A 21,649-nucleotide genomic window follows, 5' to 3' on the forward strand; every position below is an offset into this window, starting at 1 on the left:
TGGTTAATATTTCAATTTGTGGTGTGATTTTCGCACAGGAGCAGTTTCTGTAGTAACCTCTGTCAAAAGGGAGGCAGGCAATACATATCTGCACACAAATGGCTTCTGAAAATTGTTCAGTCTATAAGAAGGGAGACTGAGGACTTCTATCAGCAGATTTCTTGGTAAAGAAGACATTTTCCCTCAGCAGCATGGTTTATTCTTTTTCTGCAAAGGCTGGCTTTTGATTTTCTGCACTGTGACTTAAAAAAAAAACATTAAAAACAGTCACCGTGATGGCAGCCTGGCTAGAAGTTTACATCCTTCACAGTGCCCTTTACATAAGCCCTCTGCAGGTATTCACCAGAACTTGTTGGCGAATTTATCCTCCCGCTGGAGAAATTTGGTGAAATGGTTTCCATAATTTCTCTGCCCACAGATAGGATGAAGAATTTTGAAAAGCTATCTCTGCACTACACCTTTTTTTAGCTCATATACATTTGTTTATAAATACTATGCATTATTAATAATGTTAGAATACTATGCTTCTCTGCTAATCTAAATGTTTTTTTTAAAAACAGAACTGTCAAAGGACTTCCCCAAGACTGGAAATACGATGACTCTTAGAATCTGCCATCCACCATAGCCTGCCTGATCCCATGTGATTCTGCTGGTTTTCAGAAGAGACTTTGCTCCTTGTCTCACCCTTTATGTCAGGTTAAACTGCTGGTTATGTGGAACAGACCCCTTTCTGTAACGAAGTCTGTTGGGTCCCCTCTAAGCTTCCAGAAGACCTATGAAGATAGCTCTTTTTCAATGCACTTTTATCGTATAATTGATTCCAATTTCTTTCTTTTGATGATGATGATGATGATGATAAGCACTAGTCGGTGTTTTATTTTATTACACATGCTAATTCTTTGTAATGAATGTAATATTTTGTAGTTAATCTTGTCGCATGATTTTAACAACAGTATGTTGGTTCAACAGCCAATTGTGTGAGGAAAACACAGAATACAAATGATAGATAGATAGATAGATAGATAGATAGATAGATAGATAGACAGACAGACAGACAGACAGACAGAGATAGACAGACAGACAGACAGACAGACAGACAGACAGACAGACAGACAGACAGACAGATAGATAGGGTCTACTGCTTTAGTTGCTGCAGTGATTCAGGATCTACTGCCACTCCCACTCTTATTTTATTTATTATCTCTTACTAAAAGCTCCCAGGGTGGTTTTAAGTTGGCATGTCACATATCTGTGGGCTGTGTAAATGTGCATGAATTGGTATGCTGGTCTCTTTTATTTTCCTAACTTTCAAGTTATGGCTAGAGAGACTGATCTTGCAGTCTTTCTGCCCCTATAATTTCACTAAGTGGGTTGCAATTGCATGAAGTGCAAAGCCATTTCTAGGATCAAATGAGAAGTAAAAACAGTTTTTAAAACACACTTTCTATTTCAGTAATCTGTCAATTAAACTAGACTAACCATGTCTCCCTGTGTTCAAATACACCTCCCACTAGGTGTCAGCATGTATAAACAGTCCTTTTAAAACACTGTGCTCCTTTTTAATCACCCCCCTGCCTTTTACTCTTTATCTGTTTCGGCGCCATTTCAGGTTTTGCACAAGGCTAGCCTAACCACCACAGCGTTCTGAAAAGTCTTTGTAGGATATTTCACGATGCAGCTGGCTTACTGAAATGAAAGTGTTCATTTTTAAAGCTCAGCTTCGTTCAGTAGGCCCAAGGCAAGGCTGTTTGATGAAACTACACAGGAGGAGTAACTCCACTCAGACTTTTAGGAGCTGAGAGGGGAAGAGGAGCTAACAAGACACATTCCCAGTCTTGTGAAATTCTCTGTTAAAGTGATCTCCCTTGATATATAACCTCCCTTTCATATTATTGATCCTAGATAAATAGCGAGTCTCCAAGTCATAGGTCTGATGAATCAATAATACACATAAAAGAAGTTTGAGAAGTAAACTGGTATGGATAGAGAAAGGAGTGAATTCTACTTGCAAAAAGGACCACATAACCCTGCATTTTGTTTGTATTCAACCCCTATTTTAAACCAGCAGCTTTCTGTTAAAAGATTCCTAATGTGTTACTGATTTTTGGCAGAAGAAACCACTGATAAGCTTCTTTGGAACAGTGTCTCTCACACCCAGTATAGTTTCCCCCATGGTTTATGAGGATAGACTTACTCTTCTCAGTGTTGTCACCAAAGTTGACTACAACCTTAACTGGAATATGAATTTTCCCAATTATTCCTCCTCTCTCCCAACAAGGGTAGTATAATAACTATATAATAAATAATCATGCACCATTGAGTCATTTTTTTTACTTAGGGCAACCCTTTTCAGGGTTTTCTAGTTAGATGTGGTTTTCCTTCTTCTGGGGGCATCTTGAAACTATGCAGCTTGCCCAAGACCACACAGGTTGGCCCTACTCACAAGAGGCACAATGGAGAATCAAACTTTCAGCCTCTGGTTCTGCAGCCAGATAACTAAACCACTGAGCTATCCAATCAGCTACAGCAACTATAGTATTGCATCCATTTCCTGTACAAGCAACTGGCGGTCAAGATTTATACTATGTCTGGAGGAAGAAATGGTAGATATGGAAGCAAGATTCAGAAAAGGAAGAAGGAATAGAAATCATATTACAAATGCACATTGCATAATAGAGTATACCAAAGAATTTCACAGAAAATCAGTTTACGCTTTATAAATTATAGCAAAACCTTTGACTATATGAATCATTAAAAATTATGGATTGTTCTAAAAGAAATGGATGTGCCATGACATTAGACTGTCCTGATGAGTAACCCATAATCTGCTTGTTAAAAATGCTGCTGCTGAATGCCAGGTCAGTAACATCAGCCATCCAGGACCTGATCCTGGGTGAGCATGCTGACCTGGCTTGTATTACTAGATGAAGCTGGAGGAGTTAGTCTCTCCCAGCTTTGCCCACCTGGGTTCTCTGTGCAGCAGCAAGCCAGACTTGGGGGCGGGTAGGTGGACTTGCAGTAGTCTACCATGATTCCACCCCCCTCATCAGGTGCCTTGTCCCACAGTTTTCTGGGTTCGAGTGTGTATACTTAAAGGTGGGTGCCCGGGACAGAATAGGGATTCTGTTGGTGTACAGTCCACCCTGCTGCTCAACAGTCTCCCTCCAACGAAGTATAGACAGGCAAGCCCCCTGGTTCACCAGGGAGGTGGCAATGATGAAACGAGTGGGATGGAGACTAGTGAATCCAACCAAACACAGGCTAGAGCCCATTTGAAGGCCTTTGGTTCTTTGCTGTTGCCATTGCATCTGCACAAAGTCATCCAGCGGAGTTGTTTCGAGTGGTCAAGGGCTTAGCACATGCCCCACCAAAAGAAAATATTGACCACTCCACAACCCACTGCGAGGAATTTGGACAACATTTTGCAGATAAAGTCATTCAGATCCGCTCTGACTTAGATGCTGAAATTGATACAGACCCAGTGGATGTAACTTTGGCCCCAGGTTGTCCTGTTTTTATGGATACTTTTCAGTTGATACTGCTTGATGATGTGAGCAGGATTCTTGGAGAGGTCACTGCCACTATATGTGTGCTGGACCCTTGCCCTTCCTGGCTCATAAAGGCAGCCAGAGGAGGAATGGCTGATTGGGTACAGGGAGTGGTAAATGACTCCTTGCAGCAGGATAGGATCCCTGCAAGACCCCTACTGAAGAAGCCCTCCCTGACTCCCAGTGTATTGGATAACTACCGGCCAGTCTCAGACATCCCATTCCTGAACAAGCATGTGGTGGTTTCTCAGCTCCAAAGATTCATGGAAGTGGATTATCTAGACCCATTTCAATCTAGTTTCAGGCCTGCCTATCGGACAGAGACAGTTTTGGTCACCTTGGTGGATGACCTACGCTGGGAACTGAACAGGGGGAGTGTGTCCCCGTTGGTTCTGCTGGACCTCTCAGTGGCTTTTGATACCGTCAACCATGGTATCCTTCTTGGCTGCCTCTCTGGGATGGGACTCAGAGGCACTGTTTTACAGTGGCTCCAGTCCTTCCTGGAGGGGAGAACTCAGAAGATGGTGCTGGGTGACTCCTGCTCAACAACCCAGCCATTGGCATGTGGCATTCCTCAGGGTTCTGCTTTTGTCACCCATGTTTTTTAACATCTACATGAAACCTCCGGGAGAGGTTCTCCAGAGTTTTGGGGTTCAGTGTCACCAGTATGTGGATGACACCCAATTCTATCTCTCCTTTCCACCTAATTCCAGGGAAGCTGTCTTGACTCTAAACCAGTGCTTGGCATCAGTAATGGGCTGGATGAGGGCAAACAAACTGAAACTTAATCCAGACAAGATGGAGGCTCTTCTGGTTAGTCAGAATGCAGATGAGGGAATAGGGATACTACCTGTGGTTGATGGGGTTACACTCCCCCTGAAAACTCAGGCCCGCAGCTTGGGTGTACTCATGGATTCATCCCTAAGCTGGGATGCCCAGGTCTTGGCGGTGGCTGGGCGTGCATTTGCACAGATAAAGCTGGTAAGCCAGCTGCGCCTGTTCCTTGAGATGTCAGATCTGGCTACAGTGACACATGCCTTAGTTACATCCTGTTTGGATTACCGCAATGCAACTTGCAAATTGAACTTGCAAATGGAAATAGCTCATGGAAGGTTTGTCCACACAGTGGTGGATCCCTGGTCATTCTGGGGTTGTGCAGGTTATTCTAGTATTTCATGTTGCACACTTGAGTAGATCATTCTGGTATTAACATCCACATATGAATAGGATATTTGATGCTGGACATACTGGGATTTTCCAGGTTGTTTCAGCACTACCTGTTCATGCCTGTGTGTGACTGCTCCATAAGGTATCATTCTCCAAAGAGATTGCTCTCCCCTTGTGCCTATCGTCTTTGCCTCTCCCTGCCTACCTCACTCTCCCTTCCCACCCCTTCTTTTTTCATTTGCTCTGTATTCTTAAATCTTTATATTTTCACCAGAAAAATGTCCACTTTTGCAGTATGGCACAAAAATTATGATTTTTTAAATGTAAAATTAGAATGCAGGAAAGGCAGCTATTACAGCACCCACCCCGAAGAAATTCCAGTCAGGAGCCGCAATAAGGCACAGAGGGCTAGAGACTGACCAGCGCAAAGACACCCATGAGACAATATCATAAAATAAAACACATCCACATGCATCAGTGAGGTTCTGGGCTACGTTCCTGAGCAGATGGTGCAGCAGAGCGTATCTGAACACAGCATGACAAAAATACACCATCTCCCAGCAATGGTGTAAAAAAATCTGGAAAGCAAGGAGGAGGTGTCCCACTTTCCATTTTCTTGAAACTAGTTTCAGCTTTGCATCATGTAGAACCAGGTGCAAAGGAAATGGAACAAATGTGCAGTATGGACAGGCCTAGAGACAGACAAGGGTTCCATTTGGAAGGCCTACAATATAATCAACTTTTCCTTCCCCCACAATTCACTTCCATTCTCTTCCTAGATCATTTCAACACACACACACACACACACACACACACACACACACACACACACACACACACACACACACACACACACACACACACACACACACACACACACACACACACACACACACACACACACACACACACACACACACACCCTTTATCTTCTATCCAGCTTGTTCGGCTGCTGAAGTTGCCCAGTCACTTCCTTTCATTTCCTTTTTTCCTTTCCTCCTGTGTGATCCCTGATCATTGCACAGTGCCTTATGCCCAGAGAGAGGTAAGTCAAGCAACACCACAGCACAAAATGAGCTGTTCTTGTGGTCTTTCCTCTTTCCTTCTTCCACAGTTCAGGCCAAGCACACAAACTGCCAAAAACAATGAGTAACAAGCAGATACCTATTCACATTTCACTGAAAAAGTAGTGAATTATAATCATGGCTACTACAGGCAAAAAACAAACTTGCTCCAGCTCATTCTTGCAAAATATGACTTGTTGAAAGACTAACTTCTGAAATCTGATTTTGTACGAGTTTACCCAAGAATTCGGTGCCTACCAAAATGGTGGCTTCCTTTGTAGATGCTGTTCTGCTAAATTGTTTTAAAATTTTGGATGTGAACCATATTAATGTGATTTTATTGATTTTCCCCATCAATAAAATCTGTTGATATAACAGCATTAGGTTGTCTAAGGAGGTTAGAAATATTTTAATATACAAACGTATGCCCTTTGGGTTATTGATTTTGTTGTTTTTAAATACGTCGTGCCAAGGTCAAACTAATTTTTAAAAAGTAAGATTATACAATATTCTCTTTTGAGCAGAGTTTGTTAAAACCTCTCTGAAGACATTGCTCACCCATACAGATCCCTTCCTCACTCACAGCCATGATAAATATTCACATTTGTCCAGTGGAGAAGGAAAATCCCATCTACAAGGCAGAATTAAACAATAATGGAAAACTTTCAGATAGCAATGATACTGTACAAGAATCAATTGTCTGAAACCACTGAGAAGCCAATAAACCCCTGTGGAAGTGGATAAGCCCAGATACACACACATCCTGCAGCTTCTGTGCCCAATCTGAATACCAAATGTGACATGAGTATTTGCAGTGATTTAACCAATCTGTCTGTCTTTGATAAAACCAGGTGAAGCAATGTTAAATCCATCAAAGAACTTTAGGTTGCAAACACTGTTCTCTGGGTAGTAAACATCCTTTTGCTTAAGTATAACTGATGCTGAAATCAGAAAATGAACATTCTGGAAGAATGAATGTATCGTAGTCTAAAGTTTCTGTGCTACTCTGTAATTTCTAATATCCAAAATGTGTCCGATCATCATCCTCGGTTGAGGCTAACCTACATTTTTCCACAATCCTCCTGAATATATTGGACACATAGCAGAACAACAGGACACTCAGATGTGGTCTGTGATCAGGGTTAAGGGACCATCTCACCCTAAAACTGTGGAGTGAGACAAGCAGCAAGTGCTCATAGTTCTAGATCTCATCCAACGAAAGACGCATGTAACCTCACCATGTAAGGTCCTCACTCTCCCAAGATACAAGCATGGAAAACAGGCATATTCCTCTTTAATAAATTACCCCCAAAGCTCACAAGCATAAGATTAACTATAACTGGGTTGCATTTTCCTGTAGCAGAGTTTTATTATTTTGAAAGGGACTGCTGAAACCTTCAAATGTAGAACAAATTTTTTGGGGGGGAGAAACGGTTGCAGTCATTCACATTCCTCTGCTGGCACAATACAACACATTTCTGGAATCATATGCTGGTATTCCAGAACAATTTTATGGTTATTTACGTCCCCTCTCCCATTTGCCATGTTCATACTATCTAAAATGTATTCTTTAACTGACATTGCGAACCTCAGCAGCTCACCTTCAGCAGAAGCATCACTTTCACATTTTGGTTCTGATGGTTTTGTTGTTTAGCATTCCTTATTTTTCAGCATTGCTGCTGCGCAGGGATGGGCCAAAGGTTCAAGTATGAAACTGGTAGTTCCCCTCCCCATTAGCCCATAAACAGGGTGCCTCTGGAACCTGGCACCTCTTAGCCACTTTTGTCTTTACAGCAACATTTCGGCTCCAATAGAAGTACTGTACTGAATTGAACTGACTGAAAACTCTTACAAGCACTTGTGCCTGTCCATAAACTCCCACAACCACTTAAATTTTATGTCAACCCCAAAATTCTAGCTAGGATAATGTCTAGTGAATTATTGGTCCTATACTCAAAAAGATACAAAAGTACCATGTTTAGCTATAGGTCTGGTTGTTGCTTATCAACATTATTATTCAGCGAGTAATTGGTGTTACTATTATCGTTCTATATAGAGAGAATTATATTCTACTAGAGGTACTACCATAAAATGTGAAGTTGAATAGGCCAGGTGGAACCCCTAAACTGTCATTCTTGTCACATTTATGGAGCATCCTTGCTGCTCTCAGTGGCTACTAATAGTCTAATTTTGGCTACTACGTTGAAATGTATATACATCGTATAATAGAATACACAGGAATAATGTTGATAACAGACAAAGGAAGGGGAAATGCATAACATAAAAAGATATAGAATCTGTGTTGTTTTGCCAGACTGTGAATGGGGCTTCTCAGCTGAAAAGGGCAGACATGCTTGCCAGGAAATCAGATTCCACTACTGACACTTCTGAGTTACCTGCCTACACACTTCCTTCTAGAGCCACTTTCTTCTAACTCTAGCTAAGAAAAGTTAAAAAGAATCAAACTTCCAGATTGCCTGAGCCTGTAGAAAGCTGCTTCTCTCCAAGTAAATGAGTAGGGGGTTCCCCAAACACTCTTCTATCTGTAGCCTACTGATATTTGGGAAAGCAGGGAGCCATCCCACTTTGAGTGATGCAGCCGGTATCTGTTTAGATCTGGGGTACTTGGTTAGCTTTTCTCAGTAAAAAGATGCAGAAATGAGATCAAATAGACAGGCAAGGAGGGGAAGCAAGCCTGGCATACCATGGGTTGATCTGCTGATATACACAGCTCTGTTTTCAACTTGTTATCCAAAAGGAAGGAGTGGGTCCTATTGCTGTGATACACCTATTTCCCTGTTCCGTTCACCCACCTAAATAGGCTCGGTTCCATTTATGGGATCTACAACTTGCCTAACAGAAACCAAACTTTCATGCCTCTGACCATTTTGCCATTCTTGTACTTGCACTCTCCATTAACAAGAGAAAAGGCGAAAGTTTCCTTCTGATCTGAAAAAGCTGAGAGAGGGCAGTTGAAAGGTCATACAATTAAAGAGCAATTAATCCAGGTCTTAAACACTGTAAAGCAAAAAGGTGATTTTACATTTCTAATGAGTGACTATTGAAAAAATAAAGCATCTGGAAAAAAGACTCTGGGATGCTTAATTGTGTTACTTGCCCCAGAACATCTGTCAGGTATATGAAGAGTAAAGATAAAAGAATGTGAGAGAATATGTAAGAAGTAATAAGCAGGGCAAAGCAGAACCACCATGGTGCAGAACGTATAGTGGAGCACTGTGCACACTAGAGATAACAGCTGTTTGAAACCCATGATTTGGATTCAACAGCCTGGGGAAAATAAAATAGCAACCATTCAACTGTGGAATATAAAAGAAACCCTTCCCCTCCACACACCAAAATGCATATGAATTCAAAACTGTCTGATGAGTTTAACACAGGTTTGCATAATGACAATGGGCAAAAGCCAATTGTTACAACTAAAGTAGACTATGGATGTGAGGAATACTTGCACATGGGAATGCAAAGTGAGATGCGTAATTGAACCAAAAAAGAAACTGATACCAATATAAGCACTCTTCTCAAGGCACCTGAAAATATCTCACCCTCTTGTGGTGGAGAAAATAATCTCACAGTTCCTCATCCTCATGTGCAAGAATGAGACAAGCAAGGACTTATATCTTGCTGAGTAAACACTTAAATAAATCCCTCTTTCCTAGCTGACACAAACACTTGGATTTAGCCCAATAATTTTTTTTGTCATCAGCACATAGGATCAGTGGGCAAAATCAGAAGCAGTATGACAAATCCTACCTCCAATACCTGTGGTACTTCTCTTTCAAGACAATTAAAAAGGTAAACTTTTCATTTGTAGTCCGAGAACTAAGACCAAAGTTTGTAAACTACTGCATTAAAACGCATAAGGGTGTTTGAGGACCTACAATTGCGTTTTTCACAGGGAAAGGGAAAGGGAAAGGTTTCCCTTGACAATTTTTGTCCAGTCGTGTTCGGCTCTAGGGGGCGGTGCTCATCCCTGTTTCCAAGCCATAGAGCCAGTGTTTTGTCCAAAGACAATCTTCCGTGGTCACATGGCCAGTGCGACTTAGACACTGAATGCTGTTACCTTCCCACCGAGGTGGTCCCTATTAATCTACTTGCATTTGCATGCTTTCGAACCGCTAGGTTGGCGGGAGCTGGGACAAGCGACGGGAGCTCACTCCGTCGCATGGATTCGATCTTACGACTGCTGGTCTTCTGACCCTGCAGCACAGGCTTCTGCGATTTAGCCCACAGTGCCACCACGTCCCAGGGAAACATGTGATAAATTGTGGTAGCAAATCTTGGACTCTTACACTTTATCACACAGCATGTGGAAAATGTCTGAGTCAAGAAATACTGATTCTTCTCCTGGTTCTTTCTTTCTTTTTAAACAACCTTTAAATTGAGAAAAGCTCTACTAGTAAGTATAAATGAGCATTTTCTTTAAATCACCTTGCATAGAATAATATTTTTCTATGACAGTTATATTCTTTGATAGTGTATTTCTGCAATACACTATCATATTAACTGCAATCAAGTCAACAAGGCAAGAAAAATTAGAAAAACAAAACAACTCCAGTTCAACAGAAGTCTTGGTAATATATTCTAATTATATGTTCAAAGCTGTAAGGCAAAATGTAAATCTGCCTATGTCTAAGCAGTTATGTAAGCTCAATGCAGTTGTGAATTCTTTGGCAAGAATTATCTACTAAATAGTGAAGCCCAGCAGTGTTTGTTCAGAAAAAACAGCATACAAGGCAAATTACACTTTCATATACCGAAACTGATCTTTACCTCAACAAAATTAGGCAAGAATTGCTTTAAAAATAGGGCAAAAGGAAAAGGGAGCTGTGAATCCACTTCTTAGAATTTGGTGGTGATGGTGACTGCCACGGCAGGTACTTGAGCTTCCTGAATGTATGTGTGTGGCCCAAGTTTTTTGGCTGTCTTAAACTAAATGTAGAACTGAAAGAATAATGTACAGTGGGGTCTTGACTTAAGAACGGCTCGAGTTAAGAACATTTTGACATAAGAACCACTCTCATAGGAAAATATTGACTTGACTTACATACTTAGATTTGAGTTAAGAACTGAAAAAAACCACGTGGGAGGCAGGGAAAGTGCAAAATTTGAACTTTCAGTTAACTGTTGGCCAGTGAAAAGGATGCCTGTCTGCTTCCTCACTCCTCCCAGCGTTTAGAGAGTGGATTGGGAGACAGTCTTCAGACTGCCTGGTACTTGTACTGCCTGGACTGTATTTTCCCTGCCTTCCCTGAACCTTTCTTGACCTAAGAAAAAAAGAAACAAAATATCCCCCTCTAGTGGTCGAAGGCGGAATAGCAGCTTCCCATTCGTTTCTATGGACGGAAAAGAGCAGATACGGATCAAATGGTTTTCAATGCATTCCTATGGGAAATGCAGATTTGACCTGCGAACTTTTTGACTTGAGAACCGCCTTCCAATATGGATTAAGTTCTCAAGTCAAGACCCCACTGTACTCATATTCTAGTTATACTGGCTGAAATCTTGTTGTGCTTCTATACAAAAGATATACCTTTTAAGAAGCAATTTGTTACAAGTGAAGAAATCTCCAGAGACATTATCTCTTGCATTCTGAGTTGTGCAACTCAGTATTTAACAGATAATATCTATGAAGATTTCTTAATTTGAGGCAATACATCTCCGCAAGCTACCCCTTTTTGCACAACTGCACAGTAGGATTTCAACCATATTGTCTCTCTGACCCTATAGTAGCCATGGAGTGCCATCCAATCTAGCTGACCTTTAGGAACATTGCTGTGTACTGAGCCAGTCCAATTACTATACAGTTCAGTCATGTAATGAAGCCAGGATCCACAGGGGTGAAGTACAACTTTCTGAGTAGCAGCGACAATGACATCACCTGCCACACATACGTACATCAAGGATTCAATATTCCCTCTGAGTTTAGCTGCAAACCTCACAGTAACTGGAAGAGAAATAATTTTCCAAGAAATGGCATATTGTTACCAGCTATTCCTCTTTTAATACTATGTATTTGAAGGTGTTTTGGCCTCGAATGGGCAATGAAGAGTTATAAACTTCATGAAAGACCCTCTCATCAACTGCTGATATGTGCTAATCCTATAGATTGGACATCTGGACTCTCTTTACGGGATGAGACTGATATGGGAACTGTGACACTAAAAACCTGTGATTGCAGATTTATCACTACAGCATTGATACTGATAAAAACATACTAAACACACTACGAATCTGCTCAATCACAGCTCTTCAAGTACCACATGCAAACTCCCCTTCCCCTATACATATGTTGATAGGATGGTATCATTTAAAGGTTATACAACAAGTCACAACCATAGTATGAAAGTGCCCTAAACTATGAAAGAAGGCCAGGATGCATATTGCAGCCTTCTCCCTGGAAAAATATTGTTTTGAAAATAGCCAGCTGCATCTCCAGAAGCATCTGGAGTATAAGACTGTATCTTCGCAGGCTATTTTGATCCCTCCTCCCTTTGGCTCCTAAAAGCCTGAAGTAACATTTAATGGGGACACTTTTCCACACCTAAAAAGCTGGCGTGGCAGAGTGGGGAATGGCCTGTGACTGGATATTTTGTAAGAGACTTATGAGAGCACAGTTGGTTGTTTCCACTGAAAATTTATTTTGGGGCAGTGGGGATGTAGAAGCATTCAAGATAGAATGGGCGTGACCCACTGAAGTAAAAAAAAAAGGCTGAAAATGACCCCTGCCAGCAGCATTGGCCATTTCTATTTTCACTTTTATTCATGGATATGGAAGATGGCAAGAAAGTGGGCAGTAGTCCTCATGAATATTGTTTATAAAGTGAGAGCACTTGCTGTTGATGTAAACATGAAGAAAGCCCACTGCCCTTGCTAAGCCCATCAAAACATCTAAAGTGGTTCTTTCATTTCAGGTCAAAGCAACATTCAATTGAAATCACTGTGATGGCTGCAGTGGACATTCTAGAAATTTGTTTATTCACAAAAACTGGTTGGCATTTTAAAACGCCCAGCCATTTCTTGAAGAGATATTTCTTTATACAACTCATATGAATGCCAAAATAATTATTTAGCATCTCAGCGTCACAATTGACACAATACACTTCTTAAAGAGATGCAGTAATCTAGGATGCAGCTAGGCAAGCTACAAGAGATGCATGACCAGATTTCCCAGCATCTGTCTGTAGCAATGGTTCCCAACCTTTTAGAGTCACTACCCCCTTTTATAATAGCCAAGTAACCTGTGACCCCACCACCATCATGTCTGCATGAAAAGGCATTTTGGACAGGGTAAAGTAATTCCTTCTCAGACAGCAGAGGCTTCTTTCTCCCTCAAAGGGACTGTTTCTCATATCTGCACATACACACTAACTTTAATATCTGGCTCTAAAAGGTCAAGAAAGAGATTATTTAACAAGGGCTACAACACATATAAGGTGATGCACAACCCTGCAGAATACACTATGAACCCCCCCCCCTTGTGTTTCCCAGGTTGGGAAACACTGTTCTATAGGATGTCCATATTTGAAATGGGGCCACAGTTTAGTAGGAACTAGGAGCAGACCTCTGGGATTGGGAGAGGAGAAACCAGAAGACAAAAGAGGTATCTTTCTACTTCCATTGTCTGCTTTATTCCATGTGCATCGCCTGGGAACACCCGTCCAGTCTCACTGCTTTCTGGGAATCACCGTGGGAATCACCCTGGAGTAGTGCTTCCCAACGCTGGGTAATACAAGTGTTCTTGGATGACAACTCCCAGAAACCCCAATCAGCACAGCTGGTGGTGAAGGCTTCTGGGAGTTGCAGTTCAAGAACACCTGGTTGGGAACCACTGCCCTAGAGCACCATAAGGAGGGTAGTTGCACTACCCATTAAACTACAGTATATTAAGGGAGCATCTCGCTGAAATACCCCCTCCATGGTGCACTATGGAAATCCCCAGGAGATAAAGGAGGCTTCCCTTCTTCCCAGGTGATACATGTCGAATAAAGCAGACAATGTTGGTGGGCAGATATCTCTTTTGCCTTCTGTTTTTTCGGCTCCTGGTCCCAGACGTCTGCCTGGGTGATTCTATGTGATTTCTGAGGTTGGAAGTCGGCAAATTCCAAAAATCCCATCCTTAATCTTGGCCAATACCCTGTTGCATAGTTTCACTGGTACAGATTGCTGCAAATTAAAGAGTTTCTACTTTAATTTTAGATTGTGCGTGAGCTGCATGTAATGAGATAAAATCACATGCAACCTAAAATTAAATCATGAATATTTAATTAGTGGCAATCTGCCATTTCTGGGCATGTCACTCCACATCCAGTTTTGGCCTCCATGTCTCATCTCATGTGGGTCTTCCTCCCACCAAATCATACTTCCCCCCTTACTTGCAGTATGTTGATACTTTGCTAACGCTTTATCTGATAATCAAATCTTCAAACCCTGAATCTGAGAACATGCAGACACGACAAAGTGAGAAATGCAACAGAAAAAAAATATTCTTCATCAAAACCTATGACTATCATCTCTACTGTTTGATTGCATGTATGTGTTTTCTTTTGTGTTTTAGTATAGTAAAACCGGAGCACTTCCTTCTATTTATCCATAAATCAAGGAATAATGCTCCCTGGAGTGGGGTTCCAAGTTCTAAAAGTAAAATAGAGAGAGAAACTGTCAAATGGTAAACATAATTCTATAGTGCCAGTTCAAGGAGTGCAGTGCTACAAAAGGGAATCTGTGATTCTGTAAATACTCAGGAGACAAGAAAGCTTTCTTAGATCTTATCATGAAAAGATTAGCCATTACAGGCACACATCTTTAGGTATGGCGCAAATCTGTCTGTTATGCTTTTTTCTCACGTTTGATTCATTTTCATTTCAAGTTCTTTTCATGAAATATGTGCAAAATTTGACAAGTTCTTAATAAATTTGCTTAATTAGCATAACAAAGTCTTCTGCCAAATTTAGCACGAACCACATTCACATAGTGGTCTGTATTGTATCTACCTGTTTATGTAACAGTTAACAATGAGGAGCCTGTAAGAAAAAAAAAGAGGTGGCAATCATAATTCCGTATTACAAATGTGTTTGGTTCCAAGATTTGTAACAAGCAGGATTCAAAGCCAGGGTTTAAACAGTTGTTTACACAGATGGAACAATATGCCAATTTTGCTTTCATCGTCCTTTGAATGTTTAAATTTCTATTTCTTCCTCTTTGATTTATGGAGAAATCTGAGAATTTCAGAAAGTTCTTACCAAAAAAACAAGCTAAGTGAAATTGTCCATTGCAATTTGCAAACATAACTGGAATTCTATGGCAGTAGTACATATTGAAGATTGCTTTTATAAGAGTCATTTCATTAACTCATTTATAGCAGTTCCATATACTCTTTGATGAATCGCTTTTTATGAGAGAAAGAGCTTTATTATGAACTTACTCAATTTCTCAAGTTTATTATCTTCAGATAACAAAACACAAAATACGGTGATAAAAACAAGACATGCATTACACATCATGGGCATAAAATTTCTTCAGGGATATTTTATAGTAAAGAACTGCTTAAAGAAAACCTTTTTAAACATTAGTTTCTATTTTGACCTCATTAAACCATAAGAAGTTAATGAACTTCTAACATTTTTTTGTTTTTAAAGGTACACCTTGTCTTAAGGGGTTTGCAGATGCCACATCAGTCGGCATATACAGTGCAATTTCTTACCTTTGTGATGGTTTGCCCCTGATGCAATTTTTCCCCACAACGTTACAATAAATATTATTATTAGAAGTTTCCCTTTTGTTGCTTTCTGCAAGTATCTTTTATTCATCCTGAGGAGAGAAACAAAATACACAAAACGTAAAAAGTACAGAAAGTATTTAATTCATTGTTTCTAGTTTCCATAACTTTATAAATATAGATGAAAGACATTTCTAAAATTCTTGGTAGGCTTTCTTGTATCAACTACTTAACACAAGCTGCAGGATATTGGTCCATTTGTTGTAGCTGGCAGTAAGATCAAATTTATTTCATTTGCTTAGACTGAGGCCCTGGTCACAGAAGGGAAATGTTTTCTAGTTCTTCCGATACTTTCCATACCGCTGTTGAAAACCAGTTCAAAGCATTGCAAAAATCTGGCAAAATCAATTTCACCAACTATTTGGAGGGAAAAATGAATCAGAGGCCAAGACAACTCTCCAGAAAGTTAGTCTCCACTCATCCCAACACTCTTGTTCCAATTATACCTGCCATGTCCAAATAGTTGTAAATGACAAGACTGATCATGTTGCCATATTACATTTGATAAACAGCTTGAAAATTTCTGTTCATTGCTAATGCACATGGTTTTCACTCATCAGGAATAATATTGGCTTTCTGCACTATTTATATAAACATGCCTGCCTTCCCTGGACATTTCCCACAATCTATGACAGTGTGCTGCCAAGCTAAATAGTAACCACATGAAGCTGCCATCTGGAAGATTTCTGACTTTCGATCTAAGCTGCAATCCAAAGGACACTTGCTTCCGAATAAGTCTCCACTAAAGTCAGTGGGACATTTTTTTAAAATTCAGTAGGACTTATATTTCAGTAAACATGCACAGAAACTTGCTATAAATCTAGAAAATGGTTTATAGTGTTGGTCTGATGACTTTTCCATAAAAATCTTCTTTGTTACTAATTATTTGTCTTTCTAGTTATTATAATATATGAATGATATAAAAGCAAGAAGTTAAAAAACTGGATGAATCACATTCTCATCTATCCCTTCACCTTTATAACTGTAAATGAAACACCAGCATCTAATCTGAATTGAGACCAAAATTTTTCTAGGGCCATTTGGAGTGAGGATCTCACTTTTCCACTGTGAAAATTGGAAGCTCCCTGGGACAGAGACTTGTTTTGTTTATGTTGCCCTGGAAAATAAAAGCTGAATATGAGCCAATAGTGTGAAGTGGCTGCAAAAAAGACAAATGCTATTTTAGGATGCATTAACATAAGTATACTCTCCAAATCCCATAAGGTACTAGTTCCCCTCACTGGTTAGTGAGGGGAACTAGTATTCAGAACTGGTTGGCCGTCTTCTAGAATATTGTACTCTGGACACCTCACTTTAAGAAGGATGCTAACAAACTGGAACAAGCCCAGAGGAGGTCAACAAGGATGATCAGGGGACTGGAAACCAAGCCCTGTGAGGAAAGACTGGAAGAACTGGGCATGTTTAGCCTTGGGAAAAGAAGACTGAGGGGAGCTATGATAAAACTTTTCAAATACTTGAAAGGTAGCAATACAAAAGAGGGGCAGGATCTGTTCTTGATCATCCCAGAGTGCAGAGCATGTAATAATGGGCTCAAGCTACAGGAAGCCAGATTTAGGCTGAATATCATGAAACACGTCTTAACCATTAGAAAAGTATGACAATGGAACCAATTACCTCGGAAGGTGATAAGCAGTCCAACACTGGAGGCTTTCAAGTGAAAACTGGGCAACCATCTGTCAGATCTGCTTTGATTTGGATTCCTGCATTGAGCAGGAGGTTGGACTTTATAGGGCCCTTCCAACTCATTTATTCTATGAAAAAAAACATGAATACTTCTAACTGGGAAGGGGATATAATCTGCAACTCTTTCAATGATATCAACCACCTCTACTAATAACAGAAAGCAAACTTTCTCCAGATCAGATTTCCCCTCCATCTTTAATAAAATTGAGGCAACATAATTTGTATGCTAGTCCTGGTGGAGAGGGCAATGGAAAAGCATGTGAGCGAGGGTTTCCAAGGCATCCTGCTCACATGAGCAACACCTTTCCAGATAGGGGTTTCCATTAAACCTGCCATCCAGTAAGGCTGCAGGCATGACATTGCATCTGGCAAGAGAAAAAAACCCTACGATTTTGTGGACACTGAAGCAAGGGGGGGAAAAGCAGCTGGTTGTCCAGTTTTGAGGTGATTGTGAAAAAACAATGGAGAACAGGTCTTATTAACTGCATTTTGTAATTCCTGATCACTGGCATCTACTTCTGATATATGGTTCCCTGACAGCATTGTTTGGCACAGAAAAAAAAAATAACTCATCCACTTGTGTTTCTACTTTAAAAGATCCATCCTTCCCCTTTAAGAGCTGGCCCGTCTCTTTCTGACACAGGGCTTGGGCATGCAATCTTTTCAGGATGATTTGGGGACTTTTTGTGACCTTCTAAGCACTGGACAATCGCACCAAATTTCACAGTGTGAACAAGCTGTTGTAAAACGTATTTTAAAGGTTCTTTTCCTGTTGTGTTCTAAGAGGCGCTTTAGAGTTAGTTTTGTCACCTCCTGGACAATGATGACCCGTCAGAGACATAAGGCATATTGTTCAGGATGGGAAGCTGACAAGACTGTTAGCTTGTTTATCCAACATCATTTATTCAGGTTCAGACTCTGAGGCTGAATAGATTCTAATGTCCTTGTGAGAGTACTTTGAGGTAAGCTATGGCCCTTATCTTGTGGAGGTGAAAAAGAGACTTTCCAAAGCAATGTTGTCTCATGAAGGCTGACCTTCTGTAATGCATCAAGGTTCATGCTCTGAAGATAGTGATGGGAAATGGAAATACATAGATTGGAAAGAAAGGAGATCAATATATTTTCAGATTTTTCTAACAAGGTCCACAATCTTTATGTCACTTTCTAATCACACCCTATCTCTGATGTCTCAGTAAGACTTATACAGTATCTTATTGAAGCCCTGCTAGAGTAGAAAATATTGTGCTAGACCAAACTACCTTCTGATGACCTAATGGACTATCTTAAAACCACAGTCAGTTGAGGCAACAATTTTCAAACAACAAAGCTTAAAACCTTGTAATCTCTACATTAACTACAAGCCTTTTTAAAATCTATTGTAGATGATAATTTTTGCTTCTCTCCTTTTCTGCTCTAAATTTTCATTTTACATAACTAATCTATCACATGTAGCACCATTAGAATCACTGGCAAAACAGGTGTAGCTTCACCAGCTACACTTGAAAAAAACAAGATTTACTCAATAACTTTACACCTGATAACTGCAGCTAGAATTGTATATGCCAGTAAGTGGAAGACTATAAGGGTGCCAACAAAGAAGGAATTTATTGAGAAGATTTTGGAAGTAGCAGAAATGGATATTTTGACAGATACATTAAATGACAGACTGGATAATATTAAATGGGAACCTCTTTATACCTGGATGAAATCTACACCAATTTAAATAGAATAGATTAGATTAATATTATGTTAAAGAGTAGAAGACAAGATGAAATGAATGGAGCACTGGTTGCAACGGATAGAAAAGTAGAAAAAAAATACAATAAAAATATTTATTAAAAAAAGAATCCCTGGCAAAACAAGGTTGAATGAGTCAGTTGATACAATGACTTTTGTAAACATCTTATTCAGCTGCACTTTAAGTTGACAAATGCATAGAATACTAAATTGTAGGCACAAAGGCAGAAGACTTTCTACTGTCATGTAACAGTGATAATATGCTATTGAAATCTAGATATAAGTTTGTTTTAAAATAACTGCAAAGCAAGTTTACTCAAATAAATGAAAATGTATATAAAAACAAAACCCAACAAGTCATGGATTATCTAACAAAAAATGAGAGGTAGGACAGCAAATGTGACAACAGACATAAGTAACATATTCCTCAGTGCTTACCAGCATAAGAGTTTCAGAAAAAGAAACTCATTTAAATGTCTTTGGAAGAGGAAAAGAGACAATCCTTTTGAAAGGTAGCACATTTGTTTTGAAAGGTACTAGGCTGATGCTGAAACAGAAGAGTGTAATCCTAAAAAGCCAAGATGGCTGTGGGCTGGCTAAGCTAACACTAAGCCTGCGGTGGCTGTGCTGAATCCAAACCCCTTCCAGCCTATCGGAAAAGATACCCTGGCTCTAATCTATCTTTGTGCCAGTACAGTGGTTGTGAATCTGGACTAAGAGGCATTTAGATCTTGCATGATTTAGCTTCTCCCCTTCTACAAGCCTTCTTATAGCTCTTCTGCCAGTTCATCTGAGCCAGCTCAGCAGTAGCACCAACAGATCTGTTTTTTCTCAGCAGATCTGAGATCAGTCAGCAAAAGGAAAATTGTGCCACCAACAGGTAATTGTGCTACGAACACAAGGGCTGACATGCTGGCATGAGACATTTTCCATCATTTCCAAAACCACTACAGGCAGTGTGTCTTTGAATTTGTATTGCGTTGGTGTATGCTAGATGCCAGCGAGCCAATGGAAACCTCTGGTACCGAGGAAGCCACGAGTAAAATGGAAATCATTAGCTGTGAAGAAGTAAATTGGCATGGAATAACTTTGCACCCCTTAGCAATGGAGACCTGCTCTGACATCATGTGGGAGTAAAAGAGGCATCATGGTGGTAGTTATAGTAAGCCCCCTGGTGGAATCTTGTAGAAGACCAGCCTTGATATTGGGGAGATCCGCAATCTTGGTGTTTGTGCACACACACACATATATGTAAATTATTTTTTACCCAGCCTTTCTCCTTAGAAAGGACCCAAGGTGGCTTACATCATTAAAAGAAAATATGTAAAGCTAGTAACAGTGAGTATATAATACTGAAATGATTAAACAAATATCAGACTAAAAATGGCAAACAAAAGCAACACCAAAACACATTCAGAACAGTAAAGTACAGTGATACATATATCAAACCACACTCAGTCACTGAGGAAAAGGTTGCCTGAAGCAAAAGGTCTTTGCTTGCTTGTGAAAGTCCAGGAAATATGGCATCAGCCTGGCCTCTAGTGGGAGGCAGTTCCAAAGTCTGGGAGCAGCAACAGAGAAGGCCCTCTCTCATGTCAATACTAAACACACTCCTGAGGGACTCTCCTGATATTCTTAACACCCAGGCAGGCTCATAAAGCAAGAGACGGTCCTTGAGATAGTTTGGGCCCAAGTCATTTAAGGCTTTCTAAGTTAGAACCAGCACTTTGAACTGTGCCCGGAACTGGATCGGCAGTCAGTGCTGTAACAGGGGGTTGATGTGATTGATCCCTGTGAACAGCCCCAGTTAGCAATCTGGCTGCTATGTTTTGAAGCAATGGAAGTTCTGAACACTTTCCAGAGCCCATTGCAGTAATCCAATCCACCCAAAGCGCATTACAGTAATCCAGTCAGGATATAACTAAGGCATGTGTCACTGTGGTCAAATTAGGCTTCTCCAGGAGTAGGCGCAGTTGCCACACTAGTTTTAATTGTGCAAAGGCACTCCTGGCCACTGCTGAAACCTGGGCATCCAGACTCAGAGATAAACCGAGAAGCATCCAAAGTTGCGCACCTGTGGTTTCAGAGGGAATGTAACCCCATCCAGCACAGGCTGCAACCTTGTAGCCTTCCTATGGGAAAGCAACTACAAGAGCTGTCAGCATGAAAAGTATCTCCAGATTGGTTTCCAGTGGTATTGGGCAAACATAATTTTTTGATTATTTATTTATTTATTTAAAATATTTTTCTCCTGCCTTTCTCCTTAAAAGGCTTATATAATTGAAAAACAGTATTTAAAAGCTAAAAACAATAAGTCTACAAATATTTAAAAAGAATTTAACAACTATTATATTAAAATAGTAAATAAAAACAATATTAAAACACATTTAAAACAACAGAGCGAAAGGTTTGCAGATCCGTGTTTTTGAACTACAGCTCCCACAATTCCCCAGGCAGCAATTCTTGGAAATGTTGTCCATAAGCACAAATCTACACACCTTTAATAGGGACTCTTCCCTTTAATGCCATAGGGAATTTTGCTGATCGAAGTGTTCCTAAAAGTGCTGAGCCTCAGGGACATACCAAAACAGTATATGCACTACACTTTGAAGGGGTCTTCCTTCAAGAAAGAC

At 40.3% G+C, this 21,649-nt stretch overlaps 1 protein-coding gene across 14 annotated transcripts in view; it reads right to left on the bottom strand.

Moving 5' to 3' along the window:
• Window positions 1–21,649, bottom strand: part of TAFA2 (TAFA chemokine like family member 2) — a 203,176-nt gene that overhangs the window by 50,203 nt on the left and 131,324 nt on the right. For 11 of the 14 annotated variants that reach the window (XR_013537053.1, XR_012087391.2, XR_013537050.1 and 8 more), the window contains exon 2: window positions 15,501–15,607. Coding sequence is in view for 4 of the 14 variants with exons in the window: in XM_078376890.1 (XP_078233016.1) it covers window positions 15,501–15,606 (106 nt within the window). In the remaining 10 variants the exon portion in view is untranslated. Of the gene's footprint in view, window positions 1–15,500; window positions 15,608–17,210; window positions 17,326–21,649 lie in introns of those variants that run through there. The other 3 variants (XR_013537049.1, XR_013537048.1, XM_078376889.1) reach the window with 1 other exon arrangement.

This window comes from Pogona vitticeps, chromosome 5 (assembly GCF_051106095.1).
Source record: "Pogona vitticeps strain Pit_001003342236 chromosome 5, PviZW2.1, whole genome shotgun sequence".
NCBI lineage: Eukaryota > Metazoa > Chordata > Lepidosauria > Squamata > Agamidae > Pogona > Pogona vitticeps.